The sequence below is a fragment of the Phocoena sinus genome, chromosome 3, assembly GCF_008692025.1.
Source record: "Phocoena sinus isolate mPhoSin1 chromosome 3, mPhoSin1.pri, whole genome shotgun sequence".
Classification (NCBI taxonomy): Eukaryota; Metazoa; Chordata; class Mammalia; order Artiodactyla; family Phocoenidae; genus Phocoena; species Phocoena sinus.
Genome location: NC_045765.1, coordinates 35,710,336 through 35,732,155, shown reverse-complemented (window position 1 = coordinate 35,732,155; position 21,820 = coordinate 35,710,336). Strand labels below are relative to the sequence as shown.

Below are 21,820 nucleotides of genomic sequence, written 5' to 3'. Positions count from 1 at the left end.
CCCTTGGACCAGCTCCTTTTCTCTGCTCAGTTCCGGCTGTCCTGCACCCTCCGTGGCTCCACAGTAGGTTGCCACCTTCTCCTTTGTGCTTTCATCCCGTCAGGTACATCTTCCAGCCCACCTCTCGTCACACTCTGCTGAAATTACTTGTTTAATCATCCAAGTGTCTTTGCTACACTCTGAGCTCCAGGAGGGCAGGGTCTGTGTGTGTTGTTTTTTAATTCTTATTGGAGTATAGTATTTACAGTGTTGTGTTAGTTTCAGGTGAGGGTCTGCGGCTCTTGTTCCCTGTTGTAGCCACGATACCTAGCATGCTACTTGGCACATAGTAGGTGCTCAATAAATATTTGAACGACTGGAGGAGAAGCAACCAGGCTTCATCCAGCAGGGAGTGCAGGAATGCTCCTGGGGCATCCTCAGGAAGCTGCGTGTGGAGACTGGGTTGGATATCGGCACAGCCCATTGGTGCCAAATGCCTGGAAGGGCACCCCAGGGAGGTTCCTAATTGACACACATTTGAAGCAGTGTCAGAATCAAGGCCAAGAACTCCCTTTCCAGTTTGCAGCATTCCTTTTTTAAAATGTAATGATAACTTATTTTTACCTACCGAGTAAGATGAGTTGATTCTCCAGGTGCTGTGCTGTCTCCACGAGAAGCTCATCTCTGTTGTTGAGGGACGCCTCAGCCTCACGCCGGAAACTGGCCCATCTCTGGAAGTCCTCTTCACTTAAGATCTATGCAAAAAGAAGAGGCTTGTTCACAGCTCTGGGTGACTGCCTCCCCATGCCCATGTGCTGGGCCTCCTACGGGCCAGTTTGAGCTTCACTGTACAATTAGATGGGGCTTTTCCCTCATTTTTTTTTTTTTTTTTTTTTGAGTCTTGAATTGATGAAGGATTGGTTTTTCGTGTTCCATTATCATCAAACTTCTTTTGAGACCCTGTGATGCTCTGGTCACCGGAGATATACCAGTGATCGAGACAGACAAGAATCCTATAGGCCTGGGCTTACGTGCTAGTGGAGGGTCAGAGACATGATCCAAGTGAATAATTTAAAAGAATGGATCATGTCAAGGAGTTCCATACAGAAAACAAAGAGGGTGATATGACGGCGTATGACAGGGTAGGGGGATAGTTGTGGGAAGAAGGGTTATTTCATTTGGATCGTCAGGTCCCTTAGACAAGGTGACATGTCAGCTGAGATCCAATGACGAGAAGGCTTCTGTCACGGGGAGGGGTAAGTTCAAAGGCCATGAAATAGCAATGGACTTGGCTTTCTTTCTGTCCCTTGAACTTACCGGTTGGCTTAAGGATGGAGAGCCAGGTGGAGAGGACCAGCGATGAGGCTGGAAAGGTGAGAAGCATCCAGATCTTGCATAGCCTGGTAGACCATTCCACCAGCTGCTGGGGGTGCCCAGTGGCTGAAAGAATCCAACTAGAGGGCATATCTGGAGTCCATAGCACTTTTAGACCCCTCTGTTGGCATTATATCCTCACTGTCTCTCTCTCTTTTTTTTTTCTTTTTTGCGGTACACGGGCCTCTCACTGTTGTGGCCTCTCCCGTTGTGGAGCACGGGCTCCGGACGCGCAGGCTCAGCGGCCATGGCTCACGGGCCCAGCCGCTCCGCGGCATGTGGGATCTTCCCGGACCGGGGCACGAACACGTGTCCCCTGCATTGGCAGGCGGACTCTCAACCGCTGCACCACCAGGGAAGCCCCTCACTGTCTCTTATAGTAATGAATGACTCTTTCCTTCGAGCATCAACTATTCTTTAATTTTCCCTCCGTGCACGGCACTGTAGGGAAAACCAAGGGGACACAGGTAGGCCTTTTGCTCTCAAGGAAGAACAGTCTCATCAGAGGAGGCAAAATAGGAATAGATAATGTCAATAAAAAAATAGAAGGTGGTAAGGATATAATTACAATTTATAGAACAGTAATGCAGGTCACTGTCCCAGGTGCTGTACCTGCGTTATCTTAGTTAATGTCCCTGACAATTATATGAGGTAGGGAACACTAGCACCTTTTTACAGATAAGAACATCCCCAAACTCAGAGAGGTGAAGAAACTTGCCCAAGGTCACACCACAGATACGTGGTGAGATTGGGACTTGTCTCCTGGTAGGTCTGGCTTTAAAGCGGGTGCTCTTAAACTTTATGGTGCACTAAGCACCTACAAAAGAGATGAAGAGCTCTGGGGATTTATGGAGAAGAAGCCACTTCTAGCCATCTTGAAATGTATGCCCGTCATAGCTCCCCTATCTGATTTTAGGTGCCTCATTAGATGCCCCAGCTCTGGGATTCATAGCTCTTTGCCTCCTTTCCTGTAGGGGCAACAAAGTGAAAGACCTGAAGGGCATAAGGTGGGTAATCTCCTTGACTATAGCTGGGACAAGGGCAATGCAATCGGGGATGGTAGGAAACATGACCAACCCCAGAACACAGCAGAATATATCCTTCATCAAAGGGATCAGTTGCTACCTGGCTCTAGCTATTTGTAGCCATTCAAGAATGGAGATCCAGTTTTCCGGATCCTCTGCATTTTCAAGAGACACCAGAAATCTAGATTTGTATGTGATCACATAAAATCTCCCCAATTCCAAATCTGGTCAAATAATGCAGATGTTCAAAGGATATTTGAAGGCAAAATTATAACATTAAAAATTTATGAGTTATAGGTCATCAGTTACATAGACAATGGAAAGCAAGGAACCACAAAGCCACACTAATAAGGAACCTTGCCACTCAGATTTTTGTCCCAGCAAAATTGTCAAAGTCATGGGTCTCTGTGGTCAGGATAGCTAATTTTGAAAATATTAAAACAACCAACATTGAGGATCTTCTAAAAAAGAAATAGAAAAGACAGAAGCAGGGTCGAGGCCTTTCAGCCACTAAGCGTGGAATTTGTTCTCACCTTCTTGGCGATGCACAGTGTTCGAAGGCCGTCTCTCGCATACAAGTCTAGATGCCTCTGGGTCTGGGCTCGGATTTTCCTCACCTTCTTTTCCACATCAGCGTCAGTCGCTGTCAAATAGTCATTATCCCCCATGAGGTCGTGGGCAATTGCTTAGGGATCCCGTTCCTAACACTCAGGCATCTTTAGAGGAGGAATTCCCTCATACCCCCGCCCCCCTTAAACATGGAACAGCTCTCCCAGGCTGCCCTGGAAGGCGATAACTCCACGGGTCCTTAAGTTGTCTGCTCTCTATATCTGATCATCCAACGTCTGGCTGAGAGAAGTACTATTTAGGGAAGGTAGGTGGTTCCAGGTATTGTTCCCAAATGCCTGTTTGCAGGAATTCCCTGGCGGTCCAGTGGTTAGGACAATGTGCTTCTACTGCAGGGGGCATGGGTTTGATCCCTGGTCAGGGAACTAAGATCCTGCATGCTGTGAGGCAAAAAAAAAAAAAAAAAAAGCATGGATAACCCAAACATCTGTTTGCATCAGAACCACCAGGGAACTTAAACCAATAATAGAGATTCGCAGGTCAGGTTGAAGGCCTGCTGAATCAGGGGACTAGAAGTCTGAGTGTTTCTTGTTACCTAAGGAGTTTTCCATGTGGCCAGTTTAGCCCTGGATGACCAGTTTGCTAAGTCTCAGACATACTATCCATCACCTTCTCCGTCATCTACTTTAGTCCTTATAGCAAGTTGCTTCCAAGGTGGCTACAGACCTGAATCTCATTACTAAGTTCCTCACCATACTGGGTTTGCTGAGTTAGGCTTAGAAAAAGTATTTTTTGGATTCCTATAAATCTAGCGCGAAAAATATTTCATTGTGTTGCTCAAAGTCCCCCTTTTGAAGTCCTACATAATACGATTCTCTTAGAAGAAATTTATCTTTTTCTTTTGAAATTCCAGTACTTTGATCTATCAGAGAAAAAAGAATTTCTCAGCCTGGGCTGCTGGTTGTGGGGCAGGATTGATGCAATCACCGCTTCCTTTATCTAAGATGTTACAGACATCACTAATCAGTAGCGGCACTTTGTAAATGTGAGCTTGGAAAAAGCTTCTGAATCCTTCTTTACCAGGGCTGGATTGAGATCTTTAGAAGCCCTAAGCGGTAAACAGATTTTGTGCACTTTGTCCATCCCTCCATATAATGCAAAATTAAAAGTACAATTCTTAACAGTAAGGTAAGTATAAGGAAGTTCAACAAAGCTCTCACTTTCTCCATGATACTATTCTAAGGCTGCTTTTATGCAGTATAAAAATCCCTTCAAAGATTATTTTCTCATTTTTCAGATGCTACTGGTTTCCTGGTACCTTAACGACAGTCTTTGTACTTTATCTTTTTGAGCACTATCTACAATATTTTATTTTCAAAGACATCAGCTCCCGAGATTACACACCTTTTGCCTTCTACCTGTGTGCCTTTGAGTTTACATTTTTGCTCAGGCTACCAGGAACCTCAGGGTCAAATTGAATGTTCAAACACTGTAAATATATTAAACCCTGAGGTTATTTTTCCCCCTCCTTTTGAAATCTTTGCTTCGCAAATCTTATAGTAACACTGTCTATGTATTTTTTATCGGAGGCATCGGTAATCCATTTTGGAATCAGGTGAGGAACGGAGAAAGAAACATCTCCAGGGCAGTGTGGAAGGCTGTTGCCCGGGGATAGAATGCCGTGGCACCCTTGACTCGGAAACACTGAATTCACTTGTCTGCCAGAGTCTGGGGATGAAGAGACTTAATTAGCTCCCTTCCCATTCAAAACACTCATCAACCCCCATGATCCTCTTGGCTCTCATCCATAGCTGATAATTCAGGAGGCGCAGGGCTGCCTGGGCAATTCTAAAGCTTGGCTAGAATCTACTACCCTGGGAGAATCACAGCCCCATAACTGTCTTCTCCTTGCTAGCAGTCAGGAAGCGGCTGCACGCTAATTCACGCTGTTCCAAAATTGGACACTGATATGTTGGGACTTCGGAACATTTTTCTGGCTTGGAGCAAGTTTATGAAAATCTGTTTGGGGGAGGCTGGGGAAAGGGATGATAAAGAGGACCACCCGAGGCTTCCCAGAGTGAACCGAGCCTGATGCAGAATTCTGGCAGCACGAAAGAGCCGTGAACTGGGATTCAGGATACCTCCACATAGGATTTACCACTAGTTAGCTGGGGCCACTTCTTTTAAGTCACTTCCCTCTTTGGGTTCAGTTGGCTTCTCTCCAAAACTAAGAGTTAGGACCACAGTGTGTTCTAGGGTATGTTAATGGGTGTCCTGGTGAAAAAAAAATTGTGTATGGAGAGTCCATCTTTAAATGAGTTTGGAAAACTAGAAACTGGGATAAATAAAGTTAAAGAAGTTCCTCTATGACAAGACTGCCCAAACAAAGCCTTTAATAAGTTCGTAATGAGCTCTGTAATTCTCCAGGCCGTGGAGACGTGTAAAGCAAGCTGCTTTGTGGAGAGCATCTTGAGGGTTTGTGTTCCAGTTGGGACCTGCCGGACTGAGTGACACCATAACCTCAGCCCCTGGTTACCATCCACGCCGCCTGTTAAATAAGCCCTCTCTTCTTGGAACCCGGTGGGGTGGACTCACCACAGGCTGGGTCTTCCAGCAGGTCCATGATAACGCAGTCGGCACCCTTGGTGTAGACGATGATCTCACCGGTCAGCGGGTGCCTCACGACCACGGACATCCTCTTCCTGACAGAGTCAAACTCCAGGGTGCAGAGGACATCGAAGGTGAGGCAGGCGCCCTGGGGCAAGCGCACGGTCACCTGCTTGGGCGTCCGGGACACCAGCGTGAAGCTGTAGGCACGGGCAGCGTGCACCAGGGCAGCCTCATCAGGGCTCTCGGCCTCGTAACAGACTTCGGGACCGGCCAGGCCGAGGGCCGGGTCCTGCAGCACCTCCTCCAGGGAGGCACCCGGACCCACCCCCAGGATGTCACCCTGCTCCCATGTGCTGCTCCTGGAGCCGCCGTCGGTGGAGTAGCCGCCACTGCTCACAGACGCGTCGTCTCTCTCTTCCGAGTCCGTGGTGGGCATATTGGCCCCCAATCTCTCCCCCAGGTCCACGTCGGAGGGTGCGGTGGTCGAGAATGACTGGCTGAGGCTCGAAAGCTTCAACCTGCGGAACAGCTGCTGAATCTTCTCCAGGGATGTCACCAGAGCCTTGGTCGAGGGTGGCACTGTGACCTTGTGGTAGAGGAGGGAAGGAGACCATGACTCTCCAGGTTGGGAAAACTATCAAGCTGTCTTATGAATCTCATTTTGCAATCAGTGAATTAGGTGGGCCTTCAGCGATGGTGGGCAAGTCTTGTCCCCTCTGTGAGCCTCGGTTTACCCCCCTATAGCATGAGGGAGTTAGGCCATTGGTTTCCTTCCAGCCCTGACTTCCTAGGGACTGGTGATACTCATTTTCCTCTATCTTATGACCATCCCACTCTGATCATGGGCAAAGCAAAGGAGACAAAAGCCAGACTCACAGTAGGGGTTCACATGCCCTGCACCCTTATCATCGCCTTGTCTGCTTTATTTTTGCACGCGGCATCTCACTTCATCCTCCCAGCGATGCTAGGGGATCCTATCATTATCCCAATTTCTGGATGAGGCAACTGAGGCATAAAGAGGTTAAACTGGCTGTGATCACCCAGTGTGTAGATAGCAGAGCTGGGTCTCAAGTCTGGGTCTGTCTGACTCCAGGGATTGGGCTCTTGAGCTACCTGCCAGCTAAAGCCTCCCCACTGACGTGCAAATTGAGACCTGGATGCTGTCCTTCCCCAAATGGTACTGCTTTCTCCCTTGAAAATAGGGAGAATTGCTCAGATAATGCTTCCTGCGTTCCCCAAACTCCCTGAAGACTTCTGATTACTTGCCGACTTTTCAGGGTAGTTTAGAATCTGGGTGTAATAATGGGGGCTCTGGTTTGGTGCCTGGATGAAGGCTCTTCTTCTTGATTTTTGTGGCCACATGTTGTAACACCCAATTATTCTTATTTTTCACTTACAAGGGAGCTTGGGTGAGAGTATGTGGATAATCGAAGGTAAATCTATCTTCTGTACTGAAAAATAATTCAGAGTATAACGTCCTATGAGTGGCCATCCAGGTGCATTATCTCCAAACTGGCAGAACTTCACACATGGTGTTAATTTTTTTTTAACCCTCCATTAAAAAGCCGATACCGCTATACCGTGATATTATTACAGAATCCTACAGATTGTTCTGCCGTGTATTCACCATACGTCCTTCCTTAAGTTCCTCAAGCTCTCTGAGCCACGCCACTGTTTCTTCACTTGTTAAATCCAAAGACATACCTCCTGGGACTGTTGGGCTGTGAGGATTAAATGACAGCGCAGGTGACATGTTTGGCATGGAGCCTGGCACACAGCAAGTGCTCAGTAAATATTAACTTTTAACATCTACCCTGCAGACAGACAGACACAAAAATGTGAGATCTATATAGAGAGCTCATATGGAACTTTTAATATTTTATTTAAAAAAGGAGGAGATTGAGGCCCAGAGAGGCTAAGAGCTCTGTTCAAGGTCTCACAGTGATGAAATGGTGACAGTGTGGCTAGGACCCAACTATCTTGTCCCCCTGTGCAGGGCTTCCGCCCTCACCCCTCACCCTCCTCTCATCCATCCCACCTTACCATCAGCGGTCCTTACCCTCTGACGGGGCTCTGCGGTCGTGGAGACCGTGACGGAGTTGCAGATGGTTAAGGCCAGGAAGAAGTCAGCAGTGGAGGAGGTGGTGGAGAGAGAAGGCTTGGCAGGTCTGCTGTCTGACAGGGTTTCCAGCCACAGGGCTGCATCTCGTACCTTGGTCAGGAGGTTTTTATCCGGAGTCACATCTTTTTCCTGGGAGAGAAAGGCCCGGGTCAGAGTCTCCTGAAGGGACTGGGGAGGAAAGCCCCCTCCGGCAGATCCTTTCTTGCCTGGGAAAGGCTGATACAGTCCCCCCTCTGCGATCCTGCATCCACCACGTCTCCCCTCTTTCCCTGGGCCTGCTCATTGTAGAGTGTGATTTGGTTCCTCCCTTTCCCTCAACCCCACATGTCCATCAGTTACAGGCTCCGGTAGTTCTTTCCCCACAGGGTCCCCCCGCCATTTACCCCTCATTCCTGATGTTTCCGGCCACGTGCAGACCCTCTAGCCCTCCAGCTTGGACTTCTGCATCAGCCTCTGAAGTGAGGTGGCTGCCTTTCACCTCTCTTCTTTCAAACCCTTCATATGTATCACCCATTCACCCTCCTAAAAATACTACCTCCCTCAAGGTATTCTTGAGCTTGAAAAAATTCCGGGAGATCTTCATTGTAAACACGATCAATTCAGTCTGGCACCTAAATTCTTTCCCGTTTGCATTTCCACTCTTGATTCCCACCACTCTGCATTGTGGACCCTCAGCTAGGCCGGGTGGTCTGTTTGCTGCCCCCTGGGGGTATACTCCCCTCCTATGCCTCTGATCACACCCTGTTTGAAGTCCTCTCCTGTCTACCCAAATCCTACCTAGACATCAGTAACCGTGAAAACTCCACGGGTCCATGAGATGCGATCCAGCCCACAGTGAGTTCTCTGTCTTCTGAGCCACAGTAACAGGCTCTTGAACGCTGAAAGTGCACAGGACTCAGGGTAAGGTGAATGAGGCAAGCTGGCCAAGGTACAGTTGAGGACACTATGGGATGGGGGGCTGTGAGACCTGGCAAGTCCCACCCCATCTAAAAGGGGGCGACTGCTCTGCTACTAACATGCTCCAGGGCTGGAACATTTTGCCAAATCTCTGGATTTTTCAAGATAAAGTAGAGACGATGTGAGAACTGTGTTTTGTTTCTTTTCTTTTTTAAAAAACCTGTGGGCTGGATCTGACTCATGGATTTCCAGTTTTTCCACATCTTTGTAGAAGTTGCCACTTCTACCATCCCTCTAGAATTCACTACACATTGACCTATATTTTAAATTCAATTTTCTTAAGTCCATGTTTAATCTCTCTAGAGATAAACCAAGAGCCTGAAAGACAAGAGACTGCCTTTTCCATGAAGTTGTATCTTCTGTAACTCCAAAGATTGCTTTGTTTGAAGCCGAAGTTCAATAAACACTAGCTCTTCATAGATATGACAAAAGCCATTCCGCAAAAAGCCATTTCGATCAATGTTCAGAGTTCACAGGTTAATTAAAGTTTAGAAGAGAGTCAATGATTGGAAACGATGGACTGACGAATCTTGACTGACTCGTGCAGAGTGAAGACCGAGGGCCAACAAGCTAGCAAGTTTTACAAACAAGAACCCAAGCTGAGATGAAAAACAGCTTGTGGGGAAAGAGTCCTCAGACTGTGTCTTCTCTGACTACCAAGTGCAGTGACTCCAGAAGTCAGATTCTCACCTCCCTGGGACTGCTGGCACAGGCGAGAGCCACAGGGGAGGAAACCCAGACTGACGTGGAGGTGCTGGATGGCTGGAGGGATGAGAGTCGGCTTTTCCAACAGCACAGCTTGATCGGGGAAGTGGACTGCGGGTGGAGCTCACACTGTAAAGAGTTCTGACCTTCATTTGGAGGGCTTTCCCAGAGCCAACGCCTACACTTCCAACTTGTTGATACCATCTTAAGAGGACAGTGTCCAGAGAAAAGCCTTTTCATTAAAAGGAAGAGTGCGAGTAAAACCGCATCCAGTCTGCATTCCCTTTCCTTGCCCTGTAATAAGTAATGGTGGGCCGTCCATACCATACAGTGACCCTATTTTCAGAAAGCTTAGGAAGGAGCAGGAACCATCCGTCCTCCCTGCCTCTGAGTACAGCTGTCATAGCAGGAACTGACAGTGATGGAGCTAATCCTTCCTTTCCAACAATGTCAGTTATGTGATCTCACTGGGTTCTCACAGTCCCAAGTTGAGATGAAACTAGCCCCAACTTAACTGAAACCCAGAGAGATGTCTGACTTGACCAGTGTCACCCAAGGAGTCATTGTAAAGCCAGAATTGATGTCAGACCCCTTGACTGTGAACCTAGGGTCTTCCTTTCTGTGGTCATGGTAAAGTTGCTATGTTCCCTTATGAAGGCTCCCGTGCGTACTCCTCTAACCAGATTCCAGGGTCCATCCAGTTTACCAACATCACTCACGGAACTCTGAGGCAATTTCTTTCTTTTTTTTTTTTTTTTTTTGCACTACGCGGGCTTCTCACTGCTGTGGCCTCTCTTGTTGCGGAGCACAGGCTCCGGACGCGCAGGCTCAGCGGCCATGGCTCACGGTCCCAGCCGCTCCGCGGCATGCGGGATCTCCCCGGACCGGGGCACGAATCCGTGTCCCCTGCATCGGCAGGCGGACTCTCAACCACTGAGCCACCAGGGAAGCCCTGAGCCAATTTCTGATAATAGTAACGACAGTTCCATTTCGTGGAGTGTTTCTTATGTTCTGGGTACATCCATTATCTCACTGCATCCCCACAGCACACTATCTGTTGAGTACTATTATTCTCCCAGTTACCTCTGCACTTCAAACGAGGAAACTGCTGCTCAGGGAGATTAGGTGTCTGGCCCAAGGTCTCACAGCAAGTTGATTCAAGACAGTCCGACTCTAGAATTCATGCTCTTTAACCTCCACGCCAGGCAAGATCTCCCATGAGAAGGAAGTGGCCTTTGATACTTGCTGACAGTTGGCATCTTTAGTGTCTGGGATCCCAAATACAACTGACGGGCTTATATATCTAATCCTTAGGGCTCAGCAGGGAGTCCATGAGATTATAAAGGGGATTATGGGGATCTTTTTCAGAAAGTAGATTTCATTTTTTTTTTGGCAGGGGTACATGAATGGGATGCTTTTAACCCTTACCAAAGATACCCAGACTTGGGAACAAGCTTGGAGGTCATCAAGGCCAAATCCCCTATCTTCCTGATGCTAAAACTGAGTGCCAGGGAGGAGGGTAGTGAACCCCCCAAGATTGCACATTGAATCAGAGTCAGAACTAGGACAGTTTTCACACCACCTGACTCCGGCCTCTGACAGCACACCGCTTTGCTCCAAGCTATGCATTAGGTATTTCCAAACGGTGACACAGTTAAAATGATTTAACGATTATGTATTGCATGTCCATTACTCTCTAGTCTCTAAGTGCCATGAGGGCAGAGACTGTGATGTGTCCCTGGTGCTTGGCAGCCTGTAGGCACTCACTCGAACCTTTGTTGCCTGACTCCTATCTAGGACACCATGCTACCTCACCGCTGATTAACCCATGGGGGCTGTTTGTTAAAACTCTTATTTAGCATATTTCTACCCAATCGTATAGCAGTGCACTAAAAAAAAAAAGTTCTGCAAAGGGCCTGCTTCTCTCTGGCATTGGCAGCAGGCCCAGCCTGCGGGTGTCAGCGGCAGATGTCAGGGAAGCTTTATCCGGGCACTCAGACTTGCTTCTGCAGGGCAGGCTTCTTCGTGGTTCCCTTCTTCCACAGCCCATTGGTTTGCTGTCCGGTTCATTAACATTTAGGAACTTGGCATGTAGGACGCTTTTAGAGAAAGCAGTGCCCCCAACCCACTCTGGGCCCTTTGCCTAGTCTGTTTCTCTGAAGGAAAAGAAATATACATTTGTGGAGCTACCAGTTGCTCAGATTAGAGCTTTGTGGCAGCTGGGCACCCAACTGGTTGGATTTCTTTCTATTGCAGAACACCCGAAGCTCAGATAAACCCTCTTTGGGGAAGGTGATCTCTGACCTCACACCACATCCTCAAGGATCCTCCTATTATCATCAGATTATATCTATTGACAACGTATAGCAAAGTCAGGGGCTTTGGTACATCATGTAATCATTATAACAGCATCAAAATAGCTACTATCCTTCTCCCATTTTATTTATGAGGCAAATGAGGCTCACTGAAGATAAGTAACTTGTCTAAAGTTCCAAAATCAATTAAAAAGCTGGCTCTTGAATCCAGTTCTGCTGATGCCAAAACCCAAACCCTTAAACACGATGCCAGCACTTCCCAAACTCTAACATATACACAAGTCAGCTGCTTGTCTTATTTAAATGCATATACTGATGCAGCAGTTCTGGACTGGGGTCTGAGCATCTGCATTTCTACAGGCTCCCAAGTGGTGCTCCTGCTGGGGATCCGAGGACAAGAGTTTGAGTAGCAAGGCTCTAGGCTATAGGGCTGCCCTATAGATATAGCCCACTTCCTCTCTGACTGGGGAGTGTTCTGCATTGGAGGCTGGGAGAAGAAGGCCAAGCTCCATTCCATTACACTCCTCTCAGTTTTAGTGACGGCTCACTCATGGTCACATTGGTGACTATCACTAATTGGGTGCAGCCATGGGAACCCACAGAGCCAGCGGTGGAAATGAACAGGAACCCTGGTGCATAGGCCTGGAAGCAAACTCTGTGGCTTGGTTCCTCCCATGTCTCTATCTCCTCGTTCGCCTCTCTCCGACCTGTGCCTCTTACTCCAGCCATTCCTTGGAACCCCAAGTCTCCATCTGCTTGTGCAGAATGTCTCCCCTAAAACAACCTGCACTCTCCCCACTAGATGGTCTCTTCTCTTTGGTTAACCTTTAAAATTTTGTCTCAAATTCAGCTCTGATGCTAACCCTTCCAGGAAGCCCCCTGATGCCTAGTTTGATGTAGGTGCACCTCTTCTGGGCTCCTATAGCACCTCTGCACCCATACACCCCAGCACTGAGAGCAGTGCCCTGTAGGCACTGGGGTTCTTGCCCCTTCACTGGGCTGTAAGTGCCTGAAATCAGGAACAATGCCCCATTAGACTTTACATCCCCATTGTCTAGAACAGTACTTGCTATATTATTTAGTATTTGTTGACCGACCGACAATAAATGAAAGGCTATTCTAAAGAAATGTAGACACTGAGAATACAAAGACTTGGAAGAAGGGGAGGAGGCAGACCCTTCTATTTGCTTTGGTGAGTGTCTGAACTCGTACAACCACTTGAAAAGTATCAATCAAAATTTAAAAAATGCACACAATCTCAATTTAGCAGTTATGCTCTAAGAATACCATAGAAAAACTTACATACATGTATAAACATGTGATGGCTCGACCATCCAACAAATTCTAACAGCCATTAAAAATGGGACGAAGTGGCTCTCCATTGAATATCTGTCAATTTGTCTACATATATGAAATATTCCCCAAGATTCATTAGGTTAAGAAAAAGTCCAAAGTCCAAAACAGTGTGTATGCTATGCTTCTGTTTGTGGGAAAGGATGTGTTTATGTGTACACCCCACTTGCCTGCTTCTATATAGATACAGCACCTCTGGCAAAGACACAGGAATATACAAATAATGGTTGTCTCTGAGGTGGTGGGGAATAGAGGAGGGAGGGAGGCTTACTCTCTTCATTTGCCCTTTGGTTCCTTTTGAATACTTAGCCACGTGGTTGTATTGCTATTGTCGAAACAAACTTGCCCAGTTGCTGGGGAGCTGAAGGCTGAAGTATTATTTAGGGCAGTCATGTTTTTGCCCTTGATGAGGTTGTGGCCTTGATGATATTGAGTTTGGTTCAAGAATGGGGAGAGCTCAATATTAGTAAATATTTGCTTAAATAGAAGCATATGGATTATTAAGGTAAGCTTTTCCCTAATGGGACAGAAGCCCCAAGGAAAAAAACTCAGTGGCCTAGCAAGAAGAGAGTCTCCCACAGCATCCGTTCATGATAAAAACCCTTACCAAAGTGGGTATAGCGGGATCATATCTCAGCATAATAAAATCTATTTATGACAAACCCACAGCCAACATAATACTCAACAGAGAAAGCCTTCCTGATAAAATCTGGAATGAGACAAGGAGGTCCACTCTCACCACTTCTATTCAACATAGTATTGGGAGTCCTAGCCACAGCAATTAGACAAGAAAAATAAAAGATATCCAATCTGGAAGGGAAGAGGTAAAATTGTCATTATATGCAGATGACATGATGTTATACATAGAAAACCCTAAAGACTCCACACAAAAACTACTAAAACTGATAAATGATTTCAGCAAGGTAGCAGGATATAAGTTTAACATATAGAAACCTGTTGCATTTCTTTACACTAACAATGAAATATCAGAAACAGAAAGTAACAAAAACAATTCCTTTTAAAATTGCATCAAAAAAGCCCAAAACCAAAACCAAACTTAGGAATAAACCTGACCAAGGAGCAGAAAGACTTATCTGCTGAGAGCTATTAAACAATGATAAAGGAAACTGAAGATGATACAAAGAAATGGAAAGATATTCCATGTTCTTGGATTTGAAGAATTAACATTGTTAAAATGGCCATACTACTCAAAACAATCTATAAATTTAATGTGATCCCTATCAATTTACCCAGGACATTTTTCAAAGAACTAGAACAAAGAATCCTAAAAGTTTTTTGGAGCCACAAAAGACCCAGAATTGCCAAAGCAATTCTGGGGAAAACCAGCAAAACTGGAGGCATAACCCTCCCAGACATCAGACAATACTACAAAGCTACTGTAATCAAAACAACATGATATTGGCACAATAACAGACATATGGATCAGTGGAACAGTAGAGTGAGCCCAGAAATAAACTCACACACCTATGGCCAATTAATCTTTGATAAAGGAGGCAAGAATATACAATGGAGAAAAGACAGTCTCTTCAGCAAGTGGTGTTGGGAAAGCTGTAAATGTAAATGTAAATCAATGAAGTTAGAACACACCCTCAAACCATACACAAAAAATAAACTCAAAATGCCTTAAAGACTTAAATATAAGACATGACACCATAAAATTCCTAGAAGAGAATATAGGCAAAACATTCTCTGACATAAATCGTACCAATGTTTTCTTAAGTCAGTCTCCCAAGGCAAAAGAAATAAAAGCAAAAATAAGCAAATGGGACCTAATCAAACTTATAAGCTTTTGCACAGCAAAGGAAACCATAAACAAAATGAAAAGACAACCTACGGAATGGGAGAGAATATTCGCAAATGATGTGACCAACAGGAGCTTAATTTCCAAAATATACAAAAACTCATACAACTCAACAACAAAAAAACAAACAACCCAATCTAAAAATGGGCAGAAGACCTAGAGACATTTCTCCAAAGAAGACATACAGATGGCCAATAGGCACATGAAAAGATGCTCGACATTGCTACTTATTAGAAAAATGCAAATCACAACTATAACGGGGTATCACCTCACACTGGTCAGAATGGCCATCATCAAAAGTCTACAAATAACAAATGCTGGAGAGGGTGTGGAGAAAAGGGAACCCTCTTATACTGTTGGTGGGAATATAAATTGGTGCAACCACTATGGAAAACAGTGTGGAGGCTCCCTAAAAAACTAAAAATAGAGTTGCCATATGATCCAGCAATCTCACTCCTGGGCATATATCCGGAGAAAACTCTAATTCAAAAAGATATATTCAGGGGCTTTCCTGGTGGCGCAGTGGTTGAGAGTCCGCCTGCTGATGCGGGGCACACGGGTTCATGCCCTGGTCCGGGAGGATCCCACATGCCACGTAGCGGCTGGGCCCGTGAGCCATGGCCTCTGAGCCTGCGCGTCCGGAGCCTGTGCTCCACAACGGGAGAGGCCCGCATACCGCAAAAAAAAAAACCAACAAAAAGATATATTCAGCCCAGTGTTCACAGCAGCACTATTTACAATAGCCAAGACATGGAAGTAACCTAAATGCCCATCGACAGATGAATGGATAAAGAAGGGGTGTGTGTGTGTGTGTGTGTGTGTGTGTGTGTGTGTGTGTGTGTCTAAGTCAGCCATTAAAAGGAATGAAATAATGCCATTTGCAGCAACATGGATCAACCTTGTGATTTTCATACTAAGTGACGTAAGTCTGACAGAGAAAGATAAATACCACATGGTATCACTTATATGTGGATCTAAAATGTGATACAAATGAACTTACTTATGAAACAGAAACAGACTCATGGACATAGAAGACAAACTTATGGTTACCAAAGGGACAGGGGGTGGGTAGGGATAAGTTAGGAGTTTGGGATTAGCAGATAGAAACTACTATATGTAAAACAGATAAACAACAAGGTCCTACTGTATAGCACAGGGAACTGTATTCAATATCCTGTAATTAGCCATAATGGAAAAGTATATGAAAAAGAATATGTCTCTATCTATCTATCTATCTATCTGAATCACTTTGCTGTACACCACAAACTAATACAATATTGTAAATCAACTATAGTTCAATTAAAAAAAAAAAAGTAAAAAAGAAGGAAGTATCCCAGATCTTGTAAGACCCAGTTCTGTGAAAAGGGTCACCACAGCTGTGTGCCCCCATTTGGGACCCTGGGAGCTAAGGGAAGCAAAGCTGAGACAGGCTTCATCCATTTCTTGCCCTGTGTGGTCACATGACTTACTAAAAGATTTTGCGCGCTTGAATTGCTAAATCAGGACTCTTGCCTAACCTTGCCGTGGGAGTTTGTGCGCGTGGGCTGTCCCTGTCAACCCGGAGCAGACTATAAGTATGGCACAAATATCTTCCCAAGGATGAAAGGAAGACCAAGTTTCAAGAAAGGAGGCAGAGGGCCAAAGACACCGCCTTTACTTCCCTCTATTGCATTCTTTCTAGACAGGTGGGAGGGGCCGTGCCCACAGAAGGGAGAGGTGGTGGGGTTTGGAGCCTAAACGGCCCTGATGCAAACTTTATGATTAGGAAAACAGTCTTTGGTCTGATGACTCAAAAATATTTTTCCAAGTGGCATGTCTAAACCAAGACTCTCTACTCCAATCTTACAGACCAGGGGGGAAAGGGCATTTCACTTTCCCTCCGGCAGGACTATTAAATGCTGGCTCAGAACTCACCACTTTCCTAAGAATATTACCCCACCCTAAAGCCACAGATTTTAGAGCAGCCAATTAGACAACAATAACAGTTGCTTCCTTGATCTCTGTAGTGAAAGAAAAAAGCCAGCTTTTGTTGTAGTGGTTGTTATTGTTGATTTTTGGTTCAGAGCAATGGGCTTCTTTGGAATGGGGTTGGGTGCTCCGCCATGACCTGGCATCCCTGGGGCTTCAGAGGCAAGTTCTGGCTGAGTTTACAAAGGAAAGGTAAAGCACTGGTTTTGCCAAGACATTACCCAACGAGGCTGGTTGCCAGACAGGCGGGTGCAAGAGGAGGCAACACAGAAAGCCTGCCAGGCGGGGGTGAGTGGGAGCCAGGAGCCAGGGCATCCCCCTGGGGCTGCCATGGACGTTCTCCCTGGACTCACTCAAGGGTCTGCCACTCAGACACAGAGAGTTTACAGGTTAGTGTCAGAGGCCTTTAAGGCAACATACATCACCCCCTTTAGCGAATGCCTCCCAGGCTGCACAAGGCGCCCGTCTGACCCAAATGAAGACCATTTTCCAGTGGGGTGATGGTATGCTTAGAGCGTTTCTCAATCTTGGTTGCTCACTGGAGTCATCAGAAATAAAAACATGAATGCTCAGGCTCCACCCTAGACCGAATATTCCAGAATCTCAGGGGAGAGAGCTTGGCACTGTGTTTTATGAAAACTCCCATTTCCCCTCCCTGTCATCAGTGATGTGAACACTTGTCCAAGGCAGACAGCTTTCCTTTAGAAAAGTCATTTAAAACTTCTATTAGTTATCCATCTGTCTAGAACACATGAGCTTTAAGAATTAAATCCTCAAAATCAACTCACGAGGCATAACAGTAATCCCTTTTCAAGATGAGAACATCGAGGCTTCCAGCTCAGTGAGTTGACCAAAGTCACGGAGCTAATACACAGTGGAGCAAAGATGAGAACCTGGGACATTTGCCCCAAATGTGCTTAATTCATAGCTGGCAGCGACCTTGCTGGTCGGCTCGAGCATCATGGTATTTGACTTTTAGGACAGCCAGTCAGAGTTGCAAGCAACACATTTTCAGGTGATGAAACAGGAAAAGAGAGAGGTTTAACATGTTGCCTAAGGCCACCCAGCAAGCCTCAGCAGAGTTGAAACCAGAGCCTATGTTTCCTGACCCTTGACCCAGTGCCCTCCCTAACACATAGCCAGGATGCTGACCCCACTGACCCCAGATTTTCAGCCTGACTTGTAGAACAGCATGGTTAGCAGCTCATAAAGAGAACACATCACCATCTTGTCTTGCTCAGGCAACAAGAGTTGGGTCTTACTCTATGTGTCCATTTCCTTATTGTTCCTAAATGCATTTAGTTAGACCTGGACTTGGAATGTGCCAGCCAGGGCAGAACAATGACATCCAGGATCTGGAGGCAGCTCATAAGTTAACGTGTCCCTTTCACTGACCATCAGCTAAGGGCCCCGAATAAAAGTTATACTGACTGACTCAGGGCTGCAATTTTTCTGGGCTGCTGAGATTTGTCCGGCTGGGCAATGAATCTGTGTATCCCAAATGAGATGTACACAGGAAAGCTTCCTTTTTTCCCCCGTGCCCTGGGGGAGACATTCTCAGACACACGGGATGCCCATGGTATCTAGAACTGGAAGATGCCAAAAGACACCGGTAGTGCAAGACTTACTACCTGTGCCCAATGAGAATTCACTGAATTCATTGTCCAAATATTTAGGTAAAGAACCGAGGGGAAGGGCATTCCATTCAGAAGGGACAGAATTAAATTAAAGAAGGAAAGACTTGACAATATGCATGTCCTGTTGTGACTTCATTTGGGAAAATCAAAAAGAAAAATAAAACCTAAAATCTTCTCAAAGGATCATTCTTCTTGTAGGTTTATAAGCATTATATGTCTTAACACACTGTTATTGTTTTCTCCTTGCTACTATTGCATTTCTGTGCATGATAATAACATAAGAGAGTTAAATTTGTACTTACTTAAAGTTAGATAAACAACAACCCAGAACATACAGTCTCACAGCGTTTCTTGTCACAGTCAGAAAACAGAGTCCTGGATAATGAATACTAGGTAGCAATGTGGAAAAGGCTCTTGATATCATGTCAGATGAAAAAAACCCAGCAGCTATAATTTATGTGTACTATGACTGCAAAAATGTTAAAATATGTAGTTCGTGTGTGTGCACGTGTGTGTGTGTGTATTAGTGGGGGAAATAAAAGACTGGAAGGAGATTCACCAAAATGATCATTTTGAAAATCTAATGTTCTAATAATGGGATAATAGCACTTTCAGTCCCTCTGTATGTGTGTCTTGTTCAAGATACCTGGGGCTCCCTGAGGCCTTTTCTGTAAGTGCAGAAGACTCTGGATGATGTGTTCCCCAGAGGAAGAGCCCGGTGCAGAGGAAAGTGGGATGAGACAGGAGTCAGAGGCCCTGGTTCTGGCCTTGACTTTTTGGGCATGCTGTTGTCATCTTGGGGAAGGAACTCAGTTTCTTCACCTGCTGCCTGGACGTCTAGTGGTAACTATCCCAATGGATCAAATGTGAGGGGCCAGATGCAGAAAGCCCCAAACTTGCAAAGTCGAACATCCTAGGGGCCTGGCAGTTAGCCTAAGGGAGTGACGTGGGCTGAGTAAATTTGACAGAGATGTTCTTTGCATCATAACAATTTAAGACTCTTTATCACAATAAATACATTCTCCCATTTTTCCTGAAACCTAAGCCTTACGGGCTTATCTTTTGTTTTTCCACTTTATAGAAACGTGGACATGTCAGATATTTCTTTTTCCTCTTAACTGTATTTTGGAAAAAATGCATAATGAACCTGCTGCTGGGCCTCAGCTCAGGGATGAGGATACGGAGAGAGGGGGTGAGGGACAGTGATGGACTGAGGACGGCACGCCCAGGCTGAGCACCGACTTCTTCATTCAAACCACTTATTGCCACAGGGAAATGCCGGCTTAGTGGGGACACTTTTTTCAATTCCATTTAGAAATCTCCCAATTTCTAAACATTGAACATTTGAAATTAACAAGAATCCTACCTGCCGCAAAAAACCCGTGTAGATTACATACAAGACCAAGAGCTGCCATTCTGAGAGCTCTTCAGGGTTTATACACCCTTTTCTCTTTCATACCCCAGAGCCCTCCCCCTTCTCTCCCCGAGACAGGCCACCAGCAATTCAAAGAGGAAAAGGCAGGGACTTACTATGGAGCTGCTGAAGGCCACAGGGGGCTGTGAGATTTCACAGCGCCCCCCGGATCTTTGTCGCCAGTGGCCCTGGATGCGTGCCCGGGCGCTCTGGCTCCTCAGAGGCTGGGACCCTCCTTGGCCCCTTATTGTTGCTGGTCCCTGGTCCCTTCGGGCTGGGAAGGACAAGCACCGGTATTGGGTCCACTCTTCACTGTCTGAGTCCAGCTCCTCTGGGGTCTCTAGTCGCTTAGCTGCAGGAAAGGAACCCCGTTATTGCGCCAGTCACACCTTGGCCAGATCATGGTTGGGGAGATGCCAGACTTTGGGGGTGGAGCTAAGAGTAGGCAGCTGGCTACCCCAGCTGGTGAAAGAGGGGTGCAACTAAGTTGCACAGGTTCAAATCCTGGCTCTCCTACCTCCTAGCTATGTGACTTTGCGCTTCGCATAACCCATGCCTCTCTTTCCTTAATTAGGGGTTATAAAAAAGTACCTAACTCACAGGGTTGTTTTGAAGACTTAACGATATAATGATATAAAAGTGATTAGCATACTCTAAGGACTGGTAGTGGTAGCTGTATTATTATTAAGAGATCAGAAGCTCCATGTAAATGGTTACCACTGTAGCAAAGGGGATTGGACCGCCTTTAACATCCCCTCTTTTCTCTTTCTCCATCCCTCCCACTCAAAAGAATGAATGCTGCTCTTGTGAGTTTCTTCTCCTAGTTAGGAAGTGTGTGTGTGTGTGTGTGTGTGTGTGTGTGTGTGTTGTCGGGGGAGGGAGCTGACGGAATCAGTCAGCTCTGTCGGCCACCTTCAGTCTGTGCAAGATGACAGTCTAGGCATTTTATAGCCACATCCCCTAAGGCAAAGCTTTGTGTCAGTGAAAATCTAAGAGATCAGTTAGTATGGAGGGCGTTTCCTGCACGTATCGCATCTCACCATGTGCCTACACCTGGGCCTGTCCTGTCAGGCAAGGGGACGTGAGAAATTCTTAAACTTTGGCTACATGACTGGCACATAATTTGGACATTTCCCCAGTGCATTCCTGACAGATTAAAATCCTGTGTGTAAATGGCACCAGACAAAGATCAACCGACTGGAGGGCTACCACACAGGAGATCACTGATAGCCTTTGTGAACAAATGGAAGTTTACAAGTGATAAGAACAGCATTGATCTTTGACAAAGAAGCCACAGGGATGCAGGAAGCTACTTCCCACAGAGCCACCCAGCCTCTGCTGGGAGCCAGGATAACGGTTTTTATCATCATTCTCTCAGGAGAGCAGGGGCAATTCCTTTAGAAGAGGGGTGGGAGCCCCTGGAAGCCCTCGTACCATTTTCTTGGTGAGAGTACTCGTGGCCCATGATGGTACAACGCCTGAACACCATCTTGTTCTCGGTCAGCGTCCCCGTCTTGTCAGAGAAGATGTACTGGATCTGGCCCAAGTCCTCAGTGATGTTGAGGGCTCGACACTGAATGGACAAATGGGTCTCTTCATCATACAGGTCAAGGTCATTGTGCAGGAAGAAGACTTGCCCGAGCTTCACCAGCTCGATGGACACGTACAGGGAGATTGGGATCAGTATCTGTGGGGAGATCAATTCCCATCGTATCAGAAAATGGGCCGGTCCCCCATCTCAGAACCTTCGCTGGGTGATGGGAGTAGCAAAGGGATTTCATGGAAAGCTCAGGTCAGCTCACATGATGGACTTTCTCTGTGAAGTTAAAGATTAATGACCTCATGCCTCCCTTGGCATTCTTAGGGTCATCTGAAAAAGAGATACACCTTCTTCAACCAGAGATATCCAGTACGGGGTAGGCACTCACCATTGCTTGTTTAATGACTGAGCCAGAAGGAGGTAAGGAGCTCT

General features: G+C 46.2%; 1 protein-coding gene across 1 annotated transcript in view; it reads right to left on the bottom strand.

The window, feature by feature from the left end:
- Positions 1–21,820, bottom strand: part of ATP10B (ATPase phospholipid transporting 10B (putative)) — a 122,852-nt gene that overhangs the window by 41,205 nt on the left and 59,827 nt on the right. The window contains 6 exon segments of the mRNA XM_032625008.1: positions 608–734; positions 2,912–3,021; positions 5,541–6,141; positions 7,615–7,806; positions 19,965–20,200; positions 21,283–21,535. Of these exon segments, the coding sequence (XP_032480899.1) occupies positions 608–734; positions 2,912–3,021; positions 5,541–6,141; positions 7,615–7,806; positions 19,965–20,200; positions 21,283–21,535 (1,519 nt within the window).